At 37.7% G+C, this 22,537-nt stretch overlaps 1 protein-coding gene across 1 annotated transcript in view; it reads right to left on the bottom strand.

Moving 5' to 3' along the window:
* LOC126172989 (dolichyl-diphosphooligosaccharide--protein glycosyltransferase subunit STT3B) overlaps window positions 1-22,537 on the bottom strand; it is a 92,652-nt gene that overhangs the window by 12,358 nt on the left and 57,757 nt on the right. Inside the window, exons 9-12 of the mRNA XM_049920921.1 lie at window positions 21,697-21,884; window positions 1,461-1,632; window positions 1,155-1,328; window positions 962-1,075 (exon numbers count right to left, since the gene is read on the bottom strand). Coding sequence (XP_049776878.1) covers window positions 962-1,075; window positions 1,155-1,328; window positions 1,461-1,632; window positions 21,697-21,884 — 648 coding nt within the window. The remainder of the gene's footprint in view (window positions 1-961; window positions 1,076-1,154; window positions 1,329-1,460; window positions 1,633-21,696; window positions 21,885-22,537) is intronic.

Genomic DNA, 22,537 nt, shown 5'->3' with positions numbered 1-22,537 from the left:
AATCACACACAATAAGCAAGAATTCAGTCTCTCATATACAGAATCAGTTCTGGTACAAGTTTCTCAACGATAGAGGATATAAGTGATATTATTTGTAGTTTTGCCTCAGCTTGTATTTAGTGGATGACAGAATTGGAGATGGCTTCCAATATTGCACACTGCGCCAGCCAAATACCAACACAATGTAAAATTTGTAGCATTCATGTCAGAATGGGAAGAAGGGAAATATTATTTGTCAGAAAAAAATTGAAAATAACAATTGTGAATCGCATACCAGTAGTCACATCATAAATAAACTGTAGAAGTAATTTCTCTTTGGTAAGAAAATATTAGTTTTGTTAATTTTAATTCCTATACTCATGAGATTCACTTGGACTGAACACTGTGAATAAAAGCATTATTCAACTTATGTCAGAGCAGAGCATCTTATGCAATCAGCTGCAAACTGTGGAATTCATAATGTAGCAGAAAAGCATCTTTAGATTTTGAATATGTCTTTATCAAAATTATCTTCTTGTTCATTTATAGGTCTCAAAGTATCAGAATGTTCAATCATTATCTTCAAGAAAAAGAAACTCTTGCCACGAAACAAGTGATACATTTGCAGATATAATTAAATTGCCTAAAAGATAAACTAAGCTGACTCACTCCAATACATGCATTCACAGATTGCTAAAATAATCGACAAGTCATGGAACCAAACCAAGGAAGAACAGTCATTCACACTGCACTGTCGTCAGAGTTTCTTACCCACATACATGTGTAAAATGTGGAGGAACATTACTCCTTACATAAAACATACATGGGTGAAGCATTTTGAAGCAAAGAGTTAGCAACACTTTTACTATATAACACCAAACAGCAGTTTTCACACAAATGTACTTGAAGATTTTAAATCTAATGTGCCATCATTTCTCTTTCCAGGTCTTCCTTTACATATAATACAAAATTTGAAAATTACCTTCAGTTCTCCAAACTTATAATAACTTAGTTTGTACATCAGGCAGTTGAGAAGTGTGGGTGTGCCTTCAGCATCAACCCTGAATTCCCCACGATCGGTGAAATAATCACTCTCCTGCAGAATGGAAAATATGTAAGTTTTACTAGGCTGAAATTTTAAATCCAATTATCCTGTAATACACAGCAGTACATACCCGAATGTCTTTTGGATGTTCACCTTCAGCTATTCTCACCATCCACAAAAATTTGTTGATGTCATCACCGGAGTATCCTATAACACCACCAAATATAACAAGGACATAATCCACATCCAAAGAAATCATTATTTTGTAGGCTTCACTTTCATTTGATGACATTGCTTTTCCTACCTGAAATAGAGATATGAAAAATATGAGCTTTATGTTTTGACAGTGTATGTTACAAGACAATCAAATCTATGACAACTTTCCATGTTACTTTGTCAATGTGTACAAACTGAAGAAAGTATAGCAACTACACACCAATGCAATATGGCTGTTGTTCCATGTATTGTTATCAACCAATGTTGTACGATTTGCCATTCCAGCAATCTGATATCCATAGTCCCACCAACTCATTACTCTAGCATCACTATGTGTATTTTGCGACAACCAGTAATAAGCTTCACGAAAATCATCCAAAATCTGTCTGGACCTAAAGGAGGAAATAATTACTGACATGAGACTGTTAGTTACACTAAAATGTATTCATAAAAATAATATAAATTGAAAAAGAGAAAAGAAACAAACATAATATGAGAGTGGGAAAATATGATAGTGAGCTGTGAATAGACACACAAACAAAAATTGGATAGTCTTATCTTAGGTGTTGCCCTACAAAGTACACATATACGCACACACACGCGCGCACACACACACACACACACACACACACACACACACACATTGTCCTGGTGTTGGTACTCAACTCCAACTCAACTGTTAAGCACAATATGGTTGACTTCAAAGGCTTGTTTAACTACCCAAGCCATTTGCAACCTGCTACTAACACTAACTTCTCTGAATTGTGCAGATGAAAATATTCATTACAGCACTACGTTGGAGAACAGAAATTATCATTCATATGACAACCTATGCTATGACTATCTATAATTTACCCAGACAAGGGAAGGATATTGGAAGGATATTGGTTCCAGGGCACTCAATGATATGGTTATCAGCAAGCCTGCAGATATGAACGTGCCTAGTAAGATGAACAAAGTCTTTTATCATAAGCAATCTTCTTGGGACAATGACCCATTAACACATTTTAGAGACTTGAGAGATTGTCTAGCAATGAAAACAAGGACAGCAGCTACTTATCAAAACATTAAAATGGATAGTAAAAGCTCACATGAGAGCGTGCATTTCAATACACACATTCATCGCTTTTCTTCGTGCTTAAGTAAATCTATAACAAAAGTCATGACATCAAATATTAAATAAAGTGAGAATTATTAACTGATAAGGATGCTACAGCTTCTTCCCTGGTACATGTGGCTGGCTAACCCTAATAAAAACAGAGAAACAGCTAGGCAATGAGAAAATAAATAAAAGTTGATTAACATATGTATACAGAGATACTAAAATTGCTTAAATAAATACTATTAAAATTGCTTAAATAAATAGAATCTCAGATAAAAATATATGTTAAGAGATAAAGGGACACAAAGTCTGAATTGTAAAAATATAATTCAGCTAATATGAGTGGTTCGACCACTGACTAAAAAAGAATGAAACAGTCACTCTGAAAAACATTAAAATAAGTTATCAGTAATTTGGCAAAGAATTTGGAAAACACACACAACTTTTCATTTAAAATGGTGGAAAAATCAATATCACAAAAAACTGCTGCCCTCTTGTTGGAGTATAAAAGTCTATTCAAGTTATATGTTGCACACTGACACACGTACACCACAAGCAACACAGGCCGCAAACACCTGGTGAGTATTTCATCTGTGTGACTGAAACAATGTTCATCATCACAAAACTGTGGGCTTCACCAGCCTTAATTTGGTATTTAGATCCACCAACCACTCATTTTCCCACTGACACTTAATGCACTCTGCAACACCGAGAGAATAGCATCCAAGGCACAAAGGTAGATGTGAGTGTCCCTTGCTGCCATGTCAGCTTCCTAGATTTTCCAAGATTTCCACATGGCCCAGTACACAGCAGAATGTTGCTTCCTTACTTTGCAGAAGTAGTACATAAAGAGCATCCTGTAAGCTTTGGACCACTTTGTGTGCTGCGTACATTTACTGGATGACCAGCAGGCCCTTAGATCAGACTAGAAAATTGTTTCACTGATAGCATCTTATCTGTTCCAGAGTCTTTAAGACAGCACAGAGCTCTGCGTCAATGACTGTAAATTCATCTGGAAGCTGGCTCCTAAAAAAACTGTAGCGTAAACTCCTGACAAGCATACAGTATGGTCTTGCTTAGTTTAAGTTTTGATACTTATCTAAAAATTTGTAACAGGTTGGTTTGGATGATTTCTTGTACTTAGTCAAATTTAAAAACAGCCTTTTCCTCACTATTAACCAAGGAGGATACTTGCTCCAACCCTGTGTTACAACATGTAGATCCATGACACCATGCCCTAACTCTAAAATACCTTGTTATCCTTCTGTGATTTACATACATTCATTTTTCTGATGGTTAAATAAGAGGACTAAAAGCTGGGGACTGGGGCACTGACAGACTCTTATATGCATGTTGCCACCGTGAGGATGGATCTACAGCTGGTCTTGAAGGCTCCTGTTGCCAATCTGTGCCCCCATGGTGAATGAAGTCCAAGGTCCTTAGATAGGATGGTCATGCAGACACATACACAATACAAGTGTAGTAAATTTGTGATCAAACAAAAGCTCTGTAAAATAACAATAGGGAAGGTATGTCTGCCTCAAAGTATCCAGTACTATGACACTACAAGAAGTTTGCAGCCTTCAGAACTCTTGCCTTTGCTGCTCCTGAATAACTAACAACATTATAAAAAAACATTAAATGAATAAATTGTGTTTTGAATAGACAAATTGAGCTGTAGTGGAAATACATAAGCTGACTGAAACCTTCACACCAAGCATAGGATGCACTTAAACTATGAAAGTAAAAATGTTTGTGTGTGACCGTGTCAATGAAATATTTAAACAAATACTGAACGTAGAGAATATCATAATTGTTTGCTTATACAGATCTCCAGATGGAGATTTTTTTTTTTTTTGGAAATATATGAGCTACTTATAAGGAAAATATTAAAAATCTAAAACAAAATTCCTTATTTGTGGTGATTTCAACATTGAAATTGCTAACACACATAAACATATTACAAGAACATTTTTTAATATCTTAAGATCACTGGATTTATATTGTACAAACTACAACCCCATACAAAGTAGTGCTTGCTTAGGTAATATTGTAGCTAATTTTTCAAGGCATTTCCGACAAAGCACTGTTTCTATATTCAGTACAAGAATTCCTGGAAATGAAAAATTATAAAGTTCCTTTGTAAAATACTGTGATTAGAGTAAAACATTCTGTAGGCAAAATAATAACCTAATTTCTACTATACACAACTATGTTTCAGTTTCACTTCCCAAAATTTTTCAACTCACTTTTTGAATGTACAAGTACACATTCTATTAGTATTAAAACTTAATTGTCTGTGAAATCTCAATGTTATTTTCATGTTTAATGTAGTTTTTAAATGACATTGTCCTTCTGTTGTGTTTCCAGTTGACATTTTCACTATTCTGTAATCTCAGTGATTATTTGTGTAAATTTAAAGTAGCACTACATTGCCTACATGTTTCTTAGTTCCCCATGTAAATTGTTTGTATTCTCTGTATGTGAAGTTACTATATTCATCAATGAACAATTTTGTGTACATTTTTTTAAATGATATTTGTTAAGAAAAATGACTTGTCCTATATCATGTGTACTTTGTACAATATGTGATCCACAGGATAAATAAATAAATACAAGTACAAATACAACAGGTATTTATGATGTAAGACTTGCTGGTAGAGCTCTGGCAGATTATGAATAATTAATTTTAACTTTCTGTTGTGAACAATTGTCTTAAGTCAGAAATATCAGTCAACAGCAAGTCTAGCCTTACATGCATAAGTGGACCGAAAAATGAATATATTAACTCATTTATTTGTAGATTTGCTGATGTTAGCTGGGACATATACACACACACACACACACACACACAACCTGTAACGGGTGCTGATGAAACAGTTTTTGACGATTTGCAGAAAAATCTCAGTGTCTTGGTTCTGCTGTTAACCATTAATCAAAAGTAGCACCAAGAAGAAGTAAATGATTACTTCTTAAATCCAATAAGTGAGCAGAAAAACAAAATCAAGCAAAATGGCACATGTGACTTGGACCTGTTAAGACGCTGAGGCACATAGGAGAGATGCCTTTCACTTGAATGTTGTCCCTTCAAAGGACATTATAAAAGGTGTCAAGATTCCCTAAATGGGTTGTTATTTGTTACATAACTCAAAAAAAAAATTGCACTTTGCTTTATTTTTAATGCATGTGTATAAGTCTTCCCTGGTGCACTCAAAACTGGTACAATGATATCAGTCTTCAAAAAGGAAGACATAGGTCTGCCCCAAAACTACCAGTTTCTATTATCGCAGTATTCTCCAATGTCATACAGTCTGTAATGTACAACCAGCTAAATAACTATTTTGAAAAACATTATGTCCCTCCAACTTGGATCCTACCATGGTCAAACTACCAATTCTGCTATCACTGAAGACGTTTACCAGTTGTTAACTGCATTTTAAAGTAATTATCTAGTTTCTGTTGTACTTTTTGATATCAGCAAAGCCTTTGACTATATAGCCTTCAAAACCCGACATGTAAAACTGTACTCTTATAATGTACACAACCTATCTTTAGCTGTAATCAAGCCTTCCTTAAGCAACAGTTAAAAATTGGAAGTTTAGACTGGAGTATCGCGGCACTCGGTCCTTGGCCCATTTCTGTTCATCATAGTTAGATAGTTAGTTAGTTCCATAGATCATCTAAATAGTAATTTTATCGAAATGATGTGGAACATATCAGTTTACATGTCTGTATGCATGATTGAGTTAACATTAGTAAACACATTATTTTTAGACTTACTCATGCAACTACACTTAAAAATAGATTATTATTATTATTATTATTATTATTATTTTACAGGCTAACACCTTTTAAACAGAAATTTGTCTGTGGAATGGAGGTTGTCACTCAGGAGAAATGATTTTGGGTTAGATTTAAAACTTCCTTTCTTACCTGTCAAACATTTTATCTTATTGGGGTCAAACATTTTGTTGCTGCAATTTCCTTTCTGAGTCTCTGGCACCTTTAATAATGGATTAAAAAAAAGGTAATTTTTTCTCTAGAGTAGTAGGTATGGGCATCATTGTTCCACTAAAATTGAGATGGATCATTTATGATGAACCTGATTAATACATACATGCTTGTTACGGTGCAGTTAGAATATCTAATTCCTTGAAGAGGTACCTACTTGACAATTGTGAATGTATACCACATATTATTCTTACTGTTCACTGTTGTGCAATCAATACTTTCATTGTAATAACTCCAATTAATGATTTACCTTACCATGTTGCACCCAGGCAACGTAAGAAAAATTAGAACAATGAATTGGTTTTCTTCTGATGAACTACTTTGTAATCCTGGTAAATAAAGGAACTAATTCTGGGGTTAACTAAAACTGCAGAAAGAAAACTGAACCAGAAGGACTGTTTTAGCCAAGTCTCCACAAGAATATCAACTGTGTGCTATCTCATGTGGAAACTGACTGATGGAGTCATTAATGGTTATCTGACGATGGCATGTTTTGGTGTTTGCCAGTCACACATTTTCAACAGCTTACCGATAGTGAGACATTCATGTTATGCTGTGAGAACAGAAAAGTAATCAGAAAAATGAACAAAGTATATCTTAAGGAACACTGCTGACCTTCATTTATCAAGCTGAAGGTACTGACTGCTGTGAACCTATACATATAACAGCATTGCTTGATGTCAAAAGCAGCTTACGTGAATTCAACATCAGGGGAAATATATACCTTCAAAACACTAGAGGCAAACTGAATTTCGATATACTGATACACAGACTGACAGAGACTGCAAACTCACATAAAATAAAAAGCTTTAAATATCTGCTCAGTCCTAGCCTTATTATACACTCCTGGAAATTGAAATAAGAACACCGTGAATTCATTGTCCCAGGAAGGGGAAACTTTATTGACACATTCCTGGGGTCAGATACATCACATGATCACACTGACAGAACCACAGGCACATAGACACAGGCAACAGAGCATGCACAATGTCGGCACTAGTACAGTGTATATCCACCTTTCGCAGCAATGCAGGCTGCTATTCTCCCATGGAGACGATCGTAGAGATGCTGGATGTAGTCCTGTGGAACGGCTTGCCATGCCATTTCCACCTGGCGCCTCAGTTGGACCAGCGTTCATGCTGGACGTGCAGACCGCGTGAGACGACGCTTCATCCAGTCCCAAACATGCTCAATGGGGGACAGATCCGGAGATCTTGCTGGCCAGGGTAGTTGACTTACACCTTCTAGAGCACGTTGGGTGGCACGGGATACATGCGGACGTGCATTGTCCTGTTGGAACAGCAAGTTCCCTTGCCGGTCTAGGAATGGTAGAACGATGGGTTCGGTGATGGTTTGGATGTACCGTGCACTATTCAGTGTCCCCTCGACGATCACCAGTGGTGTACGGCCAATGTAGGAGATCGCTCCCCACACCATGATGCTGGGTGTTGGCCCTGTGTGCCTCGGTCGTATGCAGTCCTGATTGTGGCGCTCACCTGCGCGGCGCCAAACACGCATACGACCATCATTGGCACCAAGGCAGAAGCGAGTCTCATTGCTGAAGACGACACGTCTCCATTCGTCCCTCCATTCACGCCTGGCGCGACACCACTGGAGGCGGGCTGCACGATGTTGGGGCGTGAGCGGAAGACGGCCTAACGGTGTGCGGGACCGTAGCCCAGCTTCATGGAGACGGTTGCGAATGGTCCTCGCCGATACCCCAGGAGCAACAGTGGCCCTAATTTGCTGGGAAGTGGCGGTGCGGTCCCCTACGGCACTGCGTAGGATCCTACGGTCTTGGCGTGCATCCGTGCGTCGCTGCGGTCCGGTCCCAGGTCGACGGGCACGTGCACCTTCCGCCGACCACTGGCGACAACATCGATGTACTGTGGAGACCTCACGCCCCACGTGTTGAGCAATTCGGCGGTACGTCCACCCGGCCTCCCGCAGGCCCACTATACGCCCTCGCTCAAAGTCCGTCAACTGCACATGCGGTTCACGTCCACGCTGTCGCGGCATGCTACCAGTGTTAAAGACTGCGATGGAGCTCCGTATGCCACGGCAAACTGGCTGACACTGATGGCGGCGGTGCACAAATGCTGCGCAGCTAGCGCCATTCGACGGCCAACACCGCGGTTCCTGGTGTGTCCGCTGTGCTGTGCTTGTGATCATTGCTTGTACAGCCCTCTTGCAGTGTCCGGAGCAAGTATGGTGGGTCTGACACACCGGTGTCAATGTGTTCTTTTTTCCATTTCCAGGAGTGTATTTTCAAAGTTAAGATATACCTGTTTACTGAAACACCCATTTCACAAGACATCAGAACTATTTGAAATAAACATTATCAACATTAGTTTTTAGAAATATTTCTAAAAGAACTGGAATTGAGGCATCAAGAGGCCAAGAAGGAGAAGTGCATTTTTTGAAAAATATGAGTTAAGTGCAGAAAGATATAGGGCCACTCCATGCCAAGTGGTCTAATTTAGCAAAACGTTCCCACGCAAACCATCAGAGATTTTGCTGAAATTTTTTGTAAATGTTTCCACACATTGGTAAAGTTTTTCTCTTTTGCCAATTTAATCCTTGCAGAGATATAATCATTTGTTTGACCCCACAGGGCAGCTATCAATAGTGCACCTGTGAGTTTTTGGCAACTTTGAAACATATCTCCAATAATATTTTCACGAAAGAACCAAGACTATGCCATCTTGTACAACTTTTTGCAATCTCTTACGTGAAATAATAAAAAAAAGATTTTCTTGCAATTTTCATATGGATAATCTGAAGCAAAGTCTGCTGGGAAAATAAACACATGAAAAAACCTGAAGTTTAGCTTTGTATATCTCTGGAAGTAATTGCAGGATAAACTTGAAATTTGCATGTAATAAGTTATCAGTTGACAATTTTTCTAGAAACGGCAAAAATGGCTTTTTTCCCTTCTTTTACAAAAAATATTCTTCCCCAAACTCTTTTAAACCATTTTCATTAGAAAGACCATGTTCTCCACCACCTAAGAAAGTATATTTGGTTTTGCAATGCAAGCATATAAGGCCCTACAAACAACAACAAGATGGAGTGTATTGAAAATGGGACCATGGTACAACTGGTACTCAAATCTGACGTATTTTATTATGTTCTGAAATTGTTTAATACTCTTTGTGGAAACTAATGCTGAAAGTTCTGGCAACTAAAAAATGAACTTGAATCAGAAAAAACAGGAAATACGCAGTCTTTTTGACATCTCTACAGCATTCAGCTCTATTTTTTTTTATCAAAGATGAAATGTAGTAGGGAAAAAAATGAAAATGACAGTTCTCTTTTTTGTGATTCTAATAAACTGAGGCAATCACATTTGAAAAGGGTAATTTTTCGGGTTCTGTCTTATCAAAATTTCTTCCCAAACAATTCCATCAGTGACATTATCTTGCCAGCAACATAATTTTCATCACGAAATTCTACCAGCAGAATACAGGTCCATTTTAAATACACCTCCACCTTGTCTTTGTTTTTAGGGCCTTATATGCTCACATTGCAAAACCAAATCTAGTTTATTAAGTGGTTGATAACATGGTCTTTCTAACAAAAATAGTTTAAAAGAGTTTGCAGAAGACACTTTTTTCTAAAACTGGGCCAAAAATGACATTTTAGCAATTTTTGAAAAACTGTCAAATTTGCCATCAGTTTGCACACTATTGGAAAGCAGTACGAGAATGAAATTTTATATTCCAAGACACTGTATTAGTAAGTTATTAGCTGCAAAATTTAAGGTTTATCCCACAATTACTTCCGGAGCTACAAAAAGCTCAACTTAACAGTTTTTTCGATCATTATTTTTTCCAGCCGACTTTAGTTCAAATTATTCATCTGAAAATTGCTCAGGAAATCTTTATTCATTATTTCACTTAAGAGAGCGCAAAAAGTTTTACAAGAAGGCCTAACTTTGTTCCTTTGAAGAAAATGTTGCCAGATATATAACAAATGACTTTATCTCCAGAAGTATTGAACTAGTGATCATGAAACTTTACCAGGGTTTACACAAAATTTCATCAAAATCCATGATGGTCACGTGGGCACCTCTAGACCATTTGGGAAGGAATGACTGTATAGTTAAATTACATAACACGTTATGGCCAAGGAATATGAGTGAGAATTCAACAGATGCGTATATCTAGTGGCAGCAAGTTGAATTATGAATAAAACAAATATTATCCATGTAAGCCAAGAGGAGTAAAACTTAGTTTGGAAGCCAACAAGGATGTGTGAAGCATTGACCTCAATTGGCTTCTAACAACACTGCTGCTTCACAAGGTGTTGTAGTGACATGCTGACTATTTTCAAAAGAATTTCATGCCTCTTTAGCTTACTGAGCAACAAATGAACACAAAAGGTAAGCAAAGAATTTTTTATTGCTTAATTTTAAAAGAAGTAGTTAAATGCATGCTAAGTAGTTTGAAATGAACGTGATGAATGATTCTTTCGATACACATAAACTGTACTTTGATGGTAAATAATAATGATCTTTTTAAGTGAACATGCAAATTAAACTTTATTTAATACATACAATAATTTGCAACTGAACCTAAAATTATTGTTTATTTCCAGACAGTGACAATGATAAAACATAGGTACCTAATGATGATATAGTGAGTGAATCAAGAAGTAAACAAAGACGACTGGATTTTGGCTTAGCTTGTCCTATGGTTTTAGATGACAGTAAGAACTAATAGTCAAAAGTACTAAACTAGTTATTATGGGCTAATGTAATAGAGACTGTTAATGCAACAAGAGTGAACTATGTTTTTTGTTTTATTGCAGTTTCTTTACGAACTGACAAAGAGATGGTCAATGAGACTGCTTCAGATGGTGTTTAATTCTTCAGAATCAAAACTACATCACCATTCCAGCCCAAGATTCTCCAGGAAAAAGTTCAGAAGAGAACACTTGTGGAAGTGAACAAGCGCATCTGTGAACAGAGCTTTGGGAAGGAATATACTGACAGGAAAGGAAAGTTTCATGCAGGTAAGACACTGAAAAATTACCCTCATAAATGTAAATCCAAGTAACTTTAAAAGTATCTCCAATAAAATGGCAAAAGATTTCTGATGATTATTGGGCAACCATGACTTACAAAATTCTTTTACATATTAGCCACACTGTAAGATCCAAAGAGAATTAAAAAAAGAAGACAAGGTAAAGATAGAAAAAAAAGTGGTGAATGAGTTTGGAGCGAATTTTTTCGCTTAACTTTGGATGAGTCTAACAAGAAGATTAGCAATGTTGTATCGAAAAAAGTAGCAAACTAAAACTTGTGTTTCACACAGATCAGAGAGGGAAGAAAAAGTCAGCCAACAAATCCCACAGGGAAGAATTGATTTAGTAAAAGAACACATCAATTGTTTCGCTAAGTATAAGAGTCACTGTACCAGAGCAAAGCATCCAACCATAAAATTTCTTTCTTCAAATATTAGGAAACTTATTGGTCTGCATAAAGAATTTTGTACAACAAGAAATGACGATGCTGGTTAAGCTCTATGTACAAGAGGTTTGGGGAGCATGGCTTCTACATAATACAGATCTTATGGGCTTCACAAAGAGTCAGTCCCTTGTCCCTAACTGCCCTACATCACATCTACAGGTATGTCACAAGGCAAATGTTGGAGATGCTGTATTCGATTTTGTCCTAAATCACTCGATAAAATATGACCAAGTGCCATTTCCCACATTTCATCCTTTTAGGCTTTTATAGTGGAGGAAGAGCATAACAATGTGACTACCAAGCAGATTACTCACTCATGAAGATGATCTGCTTCTAACCTGTCTTCATTCTAAGAGCTGACTTTTTTTATTTAATTTTTGATCTTTGCTAATCGGACATGCCACCATTTTCGGCAGTAACCAACTGATGCATAATAATTGCAGAAATGGCAGCCTTCGTTGCTACCCAAATAGGCTTTATTTATACATAATAAGTTACGTATTTCATCTTTTATGCATGTATTGTTAAGTAATTGAAGTTTATACACTATCTGTAAAGAAGCAGTAATAGTAGAATCAGTCAATCAGGAGAGCTCATTGATTTCGAATGTAGACTACTCATTAGGTATCATCTGAGTAGCAAATCCATCAGGTACATTTTATCACTTCTAAAGCTGCCAAATTTGGCTGATAGTGATGTGACTGTGGAGTGGAAACAGACAACAGGTGCTTATGGACTGGGACTGTTGAGCATTGTGGAGGGTGGTTGTCTACTAGCAGTCCAGCTACCACAATCACTGTGTCTAGGGAGTTAAGAAGAATGGAGAATAATGGTCAAGCAGCTCCTCATAAGTCACATATTGTTGTAGTCAATAGTGAGCAACACTTGGAAGTGGTATAAAGAGCGATGCCACAGAACAGTAGGTGATTGGAAATGAGTGATTTGGAGTGATGAATCAGGAATGGTTCGTTAAATACTGGAGAACATTACCTTCTAACATGTGTAATGCCAACAGTGAAGTACAGATGAAAAAATGTTAAATGTGGAAGAATATGAACACATTTTACAGCAATGTACACTGTGTACAGTAGTGGAAAAATCTACAAAATGGTTCAAATGGCTCTGAGCACTATGGGACTTAACATCTGAGGTCATCAGTCCCCTAGAACTTAGAACTACTTAAACCTAACTAACCTAAAGACATCACACACATCCATGCCCGAGGCAGGATTCGAACCTGCGACCGTAGCAGTCACGCGGTTCCGGACTGAGGCGCCTAGAACCGCACGGCCACCGTGGCCGGCGAAAAATCTACAGATGATGTTTATTTGTATCAGCATGATAACATAACTTGTCACAAAGTACCAACTGTGAGGCAACGGTTTTTGGAGAATGTTTCTGAAATGGTCTGGCTTGCCCAGAGCCTCAAATGAATCCAATGGTACATCTTTGGGATGAGTTAGAACGTTAACTTCGCTCCAGAGCCCAACATCACTACCTCCTCCTTTAGTTTCAACTCTCGAGAAAGAATGCCCTGCCATTCCTCCACAGCCATTCAGACACCTCACTGAAAATGTCTCTAGCAGATTTCATGTCATCACAAAGGAGCTGGGTGGACACATTCCACATTAATGTCCCCTAATAGGTGTCCTGATACTTTTGATCAGATCCCCTGTTAGGAAAAAAGGTGTGGATGTGGCACATCATTTCACCCATGGCACATGCTCTGTGAAGTTACAATAAGTCGTCTTTCAAGGATTTGCACTGGATAGCATCTCAAAGTAGAAATAAGTTTTTGGTTTCTACAGAAGTACAGTAAAACCACAAATTAATGAACCCACTTTTAATGAATATTTCTATCAGTCCTGGTGAAACTTTGTAAGAACAATGCTGTTCTCACCACTTTTAATGAATCTCATTTTAAGAAAATGAGAATACACAGGAAACAGTTTGCAAATTCAAATCCTGTTTTTACATAATTCAGAACATGTCCATGACTGTTTCTGATATCTTTCAATCTCGCACAGGTCATACTTTTGTGTCATGTAATGCAGAAAATGGTAATTGATTTTTGCAGTTGACACTTACCTAGATTGTAGTTTTTTAGTCAATAACGCAACCTCCTTTGTAGCGAAACTGGAAGCTGCCCTGAACAAAATAGAAACTGAATTTCTGCCCTGCTTCTATGCGACTTAGGTTCCACAATCTGACTTCAGTCGCAGAGTCTATTAAGTGCGACAAGTACTATTTACTGAAATCTCAAAGTTATCAGTTTTAATTTTGTAGAGTGATGACCAGCAAGCACAGAAAGCTTCATCATCTTCAGTTTTCCACTATGTTCCCACATCCTCTGTACCTCTATTTCCTGAGATCCATTCCTTCCTTTTTAATGCTGCTGAATAGTCTACCGTCCATCACAGCAGGATCTGAAATCTCTTCCTCCTTCACCTCCCCTTCCCTTCCACATACTACTCTAAGACTGTTTTTAAAGACTTTGCTTATAAGGACACCCCATACAAAATATTTTATAAGTCTTTTTTATCAAATCTTTGTCCATACTGCTGCAGAAAATTTTCCTTTTCTCATACGATGCCTTTTTCACCACTGATGTTCTACTTTTAATTCCAGCGCTGATTTTCCAGTTGATTTCTAGCCTGCTTCCAAGATATTTAAAGCTTTGAACATTTTCTAATACTTCTCCAGTCAGCATTATTTTTACTCTTTTGTTTCCTCAAGTGCCCTTACTTTTGTTTTCTTTGTGTGGATCTTCATTCCATAAATCTTTCCTTTAACTTCAATGATATCCTGCAATTCCTTTTCATCTGTTACTACAGGAATCACTTCACTTGCAAATCTGAATCATCATATTATTCTTCCTTCAATTTTTACCTCCTTGTTATCTAATGAGCTGTGGTCAACCATATTTTCTAAGTGTAGATGGAAAAGGTTAGGAGACAGACAGCAGCCCTGTCTTACTTCCTTCCCTCCATCTATCCAGTTGTAATGAGTTAACCAGTCATTTCATTTTCCAGTCCACGCTCCTTTCTCTCAATATAGTTGCAAGCTGATACCAAGCCACATCATCAAATGCCTTTTCCAGGCCTTTTCAATAAACTTCTCCCAGAATTCACAAGAGTCTCAATACATCTCTTGTACCTGAATTCTGTCTAAAAGTAAATTGCTCTTCAGTCAGATTCTCTTCAATAACCTTCTCCAATTTTTTATTAATGATTCTTAACGTAACTTTAGCTGCATGTGAAATGAGGCTAATCATCCTCAGCACACTGTATCTCTTGGTTCCTTGTTTCTTTCGTACTGGAATCATTACCTTTGTCAGAAATTCACCTGGTATTCAACATTACCATATTTTGTTATATAACTTCACTATTTCTTAATTCTTCTTGGTTCAAACATTTAAGTATTGCTGCTGGTATCATATCTCTACCTACTGCTCTCCCATTTCTCATTGCACTCTTTAATTCTTCTATTATTATCGTTGGTCCTTTCCCATCAGCATTCATAGTGTTCAAGGGTTTAAATTCCAGAATTGTCGGTTGTGTTCTGTGGCATATAGCTCGTTCACCTTTACTGATAATTTCCATAGTAGCATTTCCTGGTTTGTTTTGATCCAATATTTGTAGTCATTAGTCTGTTTTTCTCTAGCCTGCTCTGTTTCTCTACACAGTTCATTATATAGCCTTTGGTACAATTTCTTGCTTCTTCTTCATTCTTGTTTTTGAATTTTCTTATCTCCTTCATCTTAAAAATCGTTTTCCGAGTAAACCATGGCTCTTCTGTCATTGTCCTATTTACATATCCTGTACATCCCTGCCCCCTTTTATGATTTCTTCTTTCAATGTATTCCAATACTTGTTGACACTATCAGATGTCTTTTGTCTTGTAATGTATTAGTAAGTTCAATTGATAGCATTTCTGTAGTTCTTTCTTTCCTGGATCTAATCTTTCTAATCACCACTTCTTCACTAAGGCAGCCTTCTTCAGTTTTTTCATTTGCATTTCTATACCTGCCATAAGCAAATTATGGCCAGTATTAATATCTGCACCTGGTAATGTGCACATCTTCTTTACTCCATTTCTGTACTTTTCTTCAGCCAGTATAAAAATCAGTTTCATTTCTATACTTATCCGCTGGTGATTGCCAAGTGTAGGTCACCCTCCTGTAATTTTTTAACCATGTATTTGCCACTATCAGTTGTCTTCCCCAGCAGAAGTCAATAAGTCACTCACCTATGTCATTCCTCCTTCCAAGAGCATGACTGCCTACTATGGTTTCCTCGTCTTCTCCCACAATGGTTATTCCAATCATCCATTATTATTTTGCAGCATCCTTGATTATCACCCATTATTTTCTCTGTTATGCAATATGTTTCCTCTATGAGCTGGTCATCATATTCAGAAGTTGGCATATACACCTGGTTAATCAATATATCTGTTTGTATGACTTCAAAGGGGGTGCAATATGAAGGGAAAAAAAATGGTACTTGAAATGTCAAGGACTCTGTTACAAGCACAAAAACTAGAAAACCTTGGAATTGGGATGGAAAAGAATGATATGAAACTGGTAAGAGTTGTTGATGGGCATGGTGAATTGTAGTTAGATGAATAGAAAGCTTACAATTCAGCAAAAGCTGACAATTACCCACGATATCTAATCATAACAAAACTTTCTAATATGGATTAGAAACAGGATTTACTACAGTCTACATTGTCAACATACTCAAAAATAAGGAATCATTGTTAAAAGCCAGACCTAACAATTCCTCTGGACCCAAAAGGAAGAAGATTCATTATCTACACAGTCTGTACATCTGAATATGTGGAAAATATTATTTTAAACTGATTTCAAGACATGAGAAGCAGCAGCATTCTCATAAGCAGAAACATACTCAAGAGAAAGCTCACAAAATCTCTCTGAAGAGCTTCGCAAACTGAGTAAGTCAATAACTTTTTGGTCCACCTCTGGATGCAAGCAGTTATTTGGCTCAGTACTGACTGATAAAGAGTCACAGGAAGTCTTTCTGAGAGATACTGTCCAAATTCTATCCAACTGGTGTGTTAGCTCATTAAAATCGCAAACTTGTTGGATAGCCCTACCCATAATGCTCCAAACATTCTCAATTGAAGAGAGATCCTGTGACCTTTCTGGACAAGGATGGGTTTAGCTAGCATGAAGACAAGCAGTAGCAGCTCTTGCCATGTGTGGACAGACATCTTGCTGAAATGTGAACTCAGGATGGCTGGCCATGAAGGGCAACAAAACAGGTTGTAAAATATCCCTGATGTATGGCTGTGGTGTAAGGGTGCCATGAATGACAACCAAAGTGGTTTTGCTATGAAAAGAAATGGCACCCCAGACTATTACTCCTGGTTGTTGAGTCCTATTGTGGGTGACAGTCATGTTGGTATACCACCACCATCCGGGTTGTCTCCAGACAAGTCTTCGCTGGTCATCGGGGGCAGACCCTCATCAACTGGAGTATAATTGTCTTCAGTGATGAGTCCACCTTCGAACTGAACCCCAATGTGTGAACCGATTATGATGAAGAATTTTTTTTCCTCTTTAAATATAGATGAATCAATTCAAACTACAATCAACCAACTGGAGAACCAACTTATTTCACTACAATATGCTGTAAGGGCAAATTAAACAACTCTTCTTGACTTGTTCTTAAAAGAAAAAAGAGGAGGAGTGAGTGAGTGAGGGAGGGAGGGGGAGAGGGAGGGAGGGGGAGAGGGAGGGAGGGAGGGAGGGAGGGAGAGAGAGAGAGAGAAGAGTGGAAATGTTCTGTGAAAAGTGTAATTTGTAATTAAATAGCATCTACATCACATTCTGAGTCACTCCTTCCGCTTACTCCGGTAAAACGCCCAGTAAAGAAAAACCATTTTTTAAGGAAAAAAATATTTGGTTCCATATAAATTTGTTAAAAAAGATTTCTACTGTATCAGTCTCCAACTCTATGGCTTAATAGTTACCATGTAAAATATTGGTCCCAGAAATAGTCATGGTTCTGCAGAATTTGGTAAACTTACTGAATATCTGATCCCGCAAGAAACTTCATGAATTACATACCATATATGGACTGTACAGAAAGTATATAAGATCAATTTATTTTATACTTTTTTTGAGTTAAGCAATAATAATTTAAATGTGGCCACAAGATGTATACGAAGAAGCTATTTGCATACACAAGCATTATTTTATGCTTCCTCTTAGAGCCTCTAGTCATTACAGTAACTGCAATGTGGGACACAGTACAAAATATGGCCGTTGTGTTCGCTTCACAGTGATCAAATGAAATGAAATGATCGTATGGAATTGTTGGCCGGGAGGCCCATGCGGGAAAGTTCGGCCGCCGTATTGCAAGTCCTTTTCAGTTGACGTCACTTCGGTGACTTGCGAGTCAATGATGATGAAGAACACACAACACCCAGTCATCACGAGATAGAGAAAATCCCTGACCCCGCCGGGAATCGAACCCGGGATCCCGTGCGCAAGAAGTGAGAATGCTACCGCAAGACCACGAGCTGCGGACTACAGTGATCAAAGATTTGCGGCAACAGCACTAGCAATACAATTTATGGTCCAAATAAGATACGCAAACATAAATCACATGGAAAAGTTTAAAAAGCTTCCAGCAAAGATTTTATCGATGTTACATAAATTTGATAAATGTTACATAAATTTGATAAATGTTACATAAATTTCATAAATGAAACATAAATCCGAGTATGTGGTTACAATGACAGTAGCTACATTTCTGCTACAACTGTTTTTGTTAAGCAATCCCCCATTGGAATTTACAAAAAATGGCCCTGCGTACCATACGCAAGTCTAGGTACCCCATGAAAATGATCATAGGTTTCAGATATAAACTGAAAATAAAGATTCAGTTATAATAACAAGAGACACCTGAGACCTGCAGAAAATATCCCGCAAGGATATTTCCACAATTTTTCTACAGGTGGAAGGAAATTTGAATTATGATCCAGCTCTTCAGGGGAATAATACTATAATCAAAAAACAGGTAAAAGAAATCTTCCACTGCATCGTTAAGGCACTGATCAGTCAACTGCTGCAAAAACAAGACTCTCTCTCTCTCTCTCTCTCTCTCTCTCTCTCTCTCTCTCTCTCACACACACACACACACACACACACACAGAGAGAGAAATCGGTTACCTTATTCTGGCATTGTGACCCTGCTGGGAAGAGTAGTTGTATTGGGTGCAGCAGGTGAGCATACTGAGGAAGAGGGGGGGGGGGGCAGGAACGGACGCTGACAGTTGGGAGGGGGAAACCGCAAGAGAACAGGACAAGAATGTGGCACCAGCAAACTCACAATGGTGCCAACGAGGGAAATTACATGTGACACATGACGTGGAGGAATGAAACATGTAGATGAGAACTGTCCTTCCAACACATCCTTCTATTCCAAAATCTTCCTGGTCTCAATCTCTGCTAGCCCATTATAATGTATTAATGTAAGAAGAATAGATGCTGAATGATGAATGCATGCAGCTTGCCGCTAACTTTGTGTAATGTCTTGTCTGTATAGACATGTATCTGTTGCCTTTAAGATCCCTTCACTTTCACACATAAATCTATACAGTAAAGTAAGGGCCTCCCATTTTGTCTTTAGGCTGATCCGTGATAAGACAGGCGAAAAATTAGACTAATGGAGGATTATTAGTATTTTCTCTAATTTTCATTCTCTCTCTCTCTCTCTCTCTCTCTCTCTCTCTCTCTCTCCTTTATCTATGTACAGTTTTTGATATAATATTTCATTACGTGAAATCAGCCAAATAGAATCTCTGGTGGAGCCCTTCGTCTTAGTATTCAGCGGCTGGCTTGCTGTAAGAGATCTTTACATTTATTATTATTGTTAAGCGCTGCATTCAGTTGGGAAAATCAATCGTTTGAACAATTCGTTCCTTTTTACGAAAGATTTCGAATTCCAGATGTGTACGAAGCCTTTTTGAACGATTTAACAAAGACTCGGTGATTGCAGGCTCTCTTCGACACAGCTGAAACTTCCCCACTAATTACAGGGCCAACGCGATCATCAATGATTCAGACAAAGAACTCATTCGTTCATTCGCTACAGAACAAAAGTCACAAACCTTATTTATGAAGGAAATTGTATATTCAATCCATCTCCATGACATGTCCAGATTTCTGTTGGTTCCAAGTCTTAATTATTTTCCGTTTACAGTCTCTCTCTCTCTTCAAATAACCCGCTAGTGGCACAAATGTTAATAGCTCGCTTTAGCGAGAAGAAAAGCAAATATTTATCTCTCGGAAAACACCTCAGTCCTTTAACAGATACTCCGAAGCTGTCCTAGTTACCAGTCTAACAACCATGGAGAATACATATATGTATCTCTGTTATTCCAAAGAATAAACGCACTAGAAAATACTTTGGCGTCGACGAGCTGTTGCCGCATATGTTACTAGAAAATCAGATCAGATACTTTTCCAAAGTAAATAAATGTGGATGGTTTGATTGACAATGATTAATTGTTGCATGGTAGAAGGTATTTTTCTGTGGGGACATTACACCATCTCATACCTACCTCCACTCTTGAACATATGGCTACCACCAAACTCTATTAATCTCCACCCACGGTGTTCTCTCCACAGTCTTCCTCTGCCTCTGATTATCCCACATGCATTCCAATCCTTGACTTTGAGTACCACACTAGACTTCTCTACCCTATACCATGTGGTATTATGAGCCCCATGTTCCAAACGCATTTCCCTATTGCTTCTTTCTCCCAGCTATCACCCTCCATTCCTTCCACTCTTCCCTTCCTCTCACATCCAATGCAACCTCTCACCCAAATCCGGCTGCAGTTCTGGGACAATTGAGTCATCCGGTACAATGTAGCCATGCATGTGTATGTACATGTGTATATCTTTATCAGTCAGTGAACACTGAGGAAAGAAATTATCTGAAAGCTTAGCAACATTTTCAATTTTGTTTACGTGTCTGTCATCCCTTCTACAAATCTTACCTTTAAACCTTCCATTATTTGTACAAGAGATGGTCCAAGATTTAATTATCCCCTCAAAAAAATAAAGTTCCACAAATCTTTGTTTGTACACAGGAAACACTGAAGTTCACTTGCTGCAGTACCATAGTCAGGACACAAAACTAAATGGTCTAACCCACTGATTAAGTGGGGATGGGCAGCACAGTCTTTTTTTTGGCTCCTCAGGTCATGTGCTACGTTACTGTGGCATCCAGATTTCACTGCGTACCCGGATTACATACATGTACCTCCAAACAATGACAGCCCCACAGTTCTACCCAGAACAGTTTGGCACCTTATAAATAATACTGTAAATCAATTAGATGTAGGACTTGCTTTCTGGATCAAAGTTTGATGCTTTTGTTACAGACAAATCTTATAAGATGTTTCAAATTTATTCTTTAGTACCACTAGCAACACAAAAATATTTTCAAAAAAATCCGTAAAATGGCTATTGAAGGATATTTTACTATATCTGCATAAACTCTCAGCACAAGCCATTGTAAAGTGCATGATAGATGGCACCTCATATCAATGGTAGCCACTCTGTATTCCAGGAGTTAATTCTGCCTATTTAACAAACTGGCTATTGCATGCAGCTGCTACATAAAACTTTTGATAAACTACTCCATAATATCAATTTGTCACGAAAATCTTCCTGCCTTTCAGTATTAAACACATCACTTCATAATTTTGTTAAGTAAAAAACAACAACTAAAAATATGTACAGTCCAGCTAGAAGTTCTAGTTACATTAAAAAGATGAAACACAAACATGAACCAAAATGAGTGTGCAGACTAAATATAAATCTGAACTCACCCGTCGTGACCATAAGACGCCAATACAATACTGGGACTAGAATAGGCATTGCTAGTTACCCATGTGCAATGTACTGCAAACATCATTAGCAACATCAGAATTGCAACAATAATAATACTGCGTATGTTGACTCCGAGGCCATCTGATTCTCTTTGCTGTTCATGCTTCATCTTCCTTAATTTTCCTGCCTTCAAATACAATTCACTTTAGATATAGGTAACTATCATACTGCTACTCTACTAATTCTGACATACAAGCATACAAAAGAAATTCCAAATTTCAAGAGATGTTTAATAAACAAATAACTGCTATTGGTTTCCAAGTATTTCACACAATAATCCAGCTAACAATGAATGGCACATATAGCATTCCATTCCTTTTTACTGGGGTTTGGCATCCTGTGCCCAATCAGAAAATCGATACAGATCTGAATACAGTGTACACTTTAAAGGAGTTAGACACCCAAACCTGAGGGACAGTGTTGTCATTGTTATTATTATTATTTTATTATTATTATTATTATTATTTTATTATTATTATGTCTGCCTCCATAACTGAGTGATCAACTTGGCTGACTGGCATGTAGGGGACCGAGTTTGATTCCCAGAGGGGTCTGAGATTTTATCTCCTGCGGTCATGGTGGTGTGTTATCATCATCATCATCATCATCATCATCATCAATGGTGTGCACATCATTAAAGTGGTCCATTGCACCATTATTATTATTTCTTTCCTTTCTCAGACGTTATGTCAGGTTAAAAATGGAAAGTGACGCGGACCTTGATCAAGCATGACTTCCTTTTAACGGTAGAGTATATGTTACATTGCATTTAGGAACTTT

Source organism: Schistocerca cancellata, chromosome 1 (assembly GCF_023864275.1).
Source record: "Schistocerca cancellata isolate TAMUIC-IGC-003103 chromosome 1, iqSchCanc2.1, whole genome shotgun sequence".
Taxonomy (NCBI): Eukaryota; Metazoa; Arthropoda; class Insecta; order Orthoptera; family Acrididae; genus Schistocerca; species Schistocerca cancellata.
Note: the sequence above shows the minus strand (reverse complement) of the source record. Positions and strands in the feature narration are given on the sequence as shown.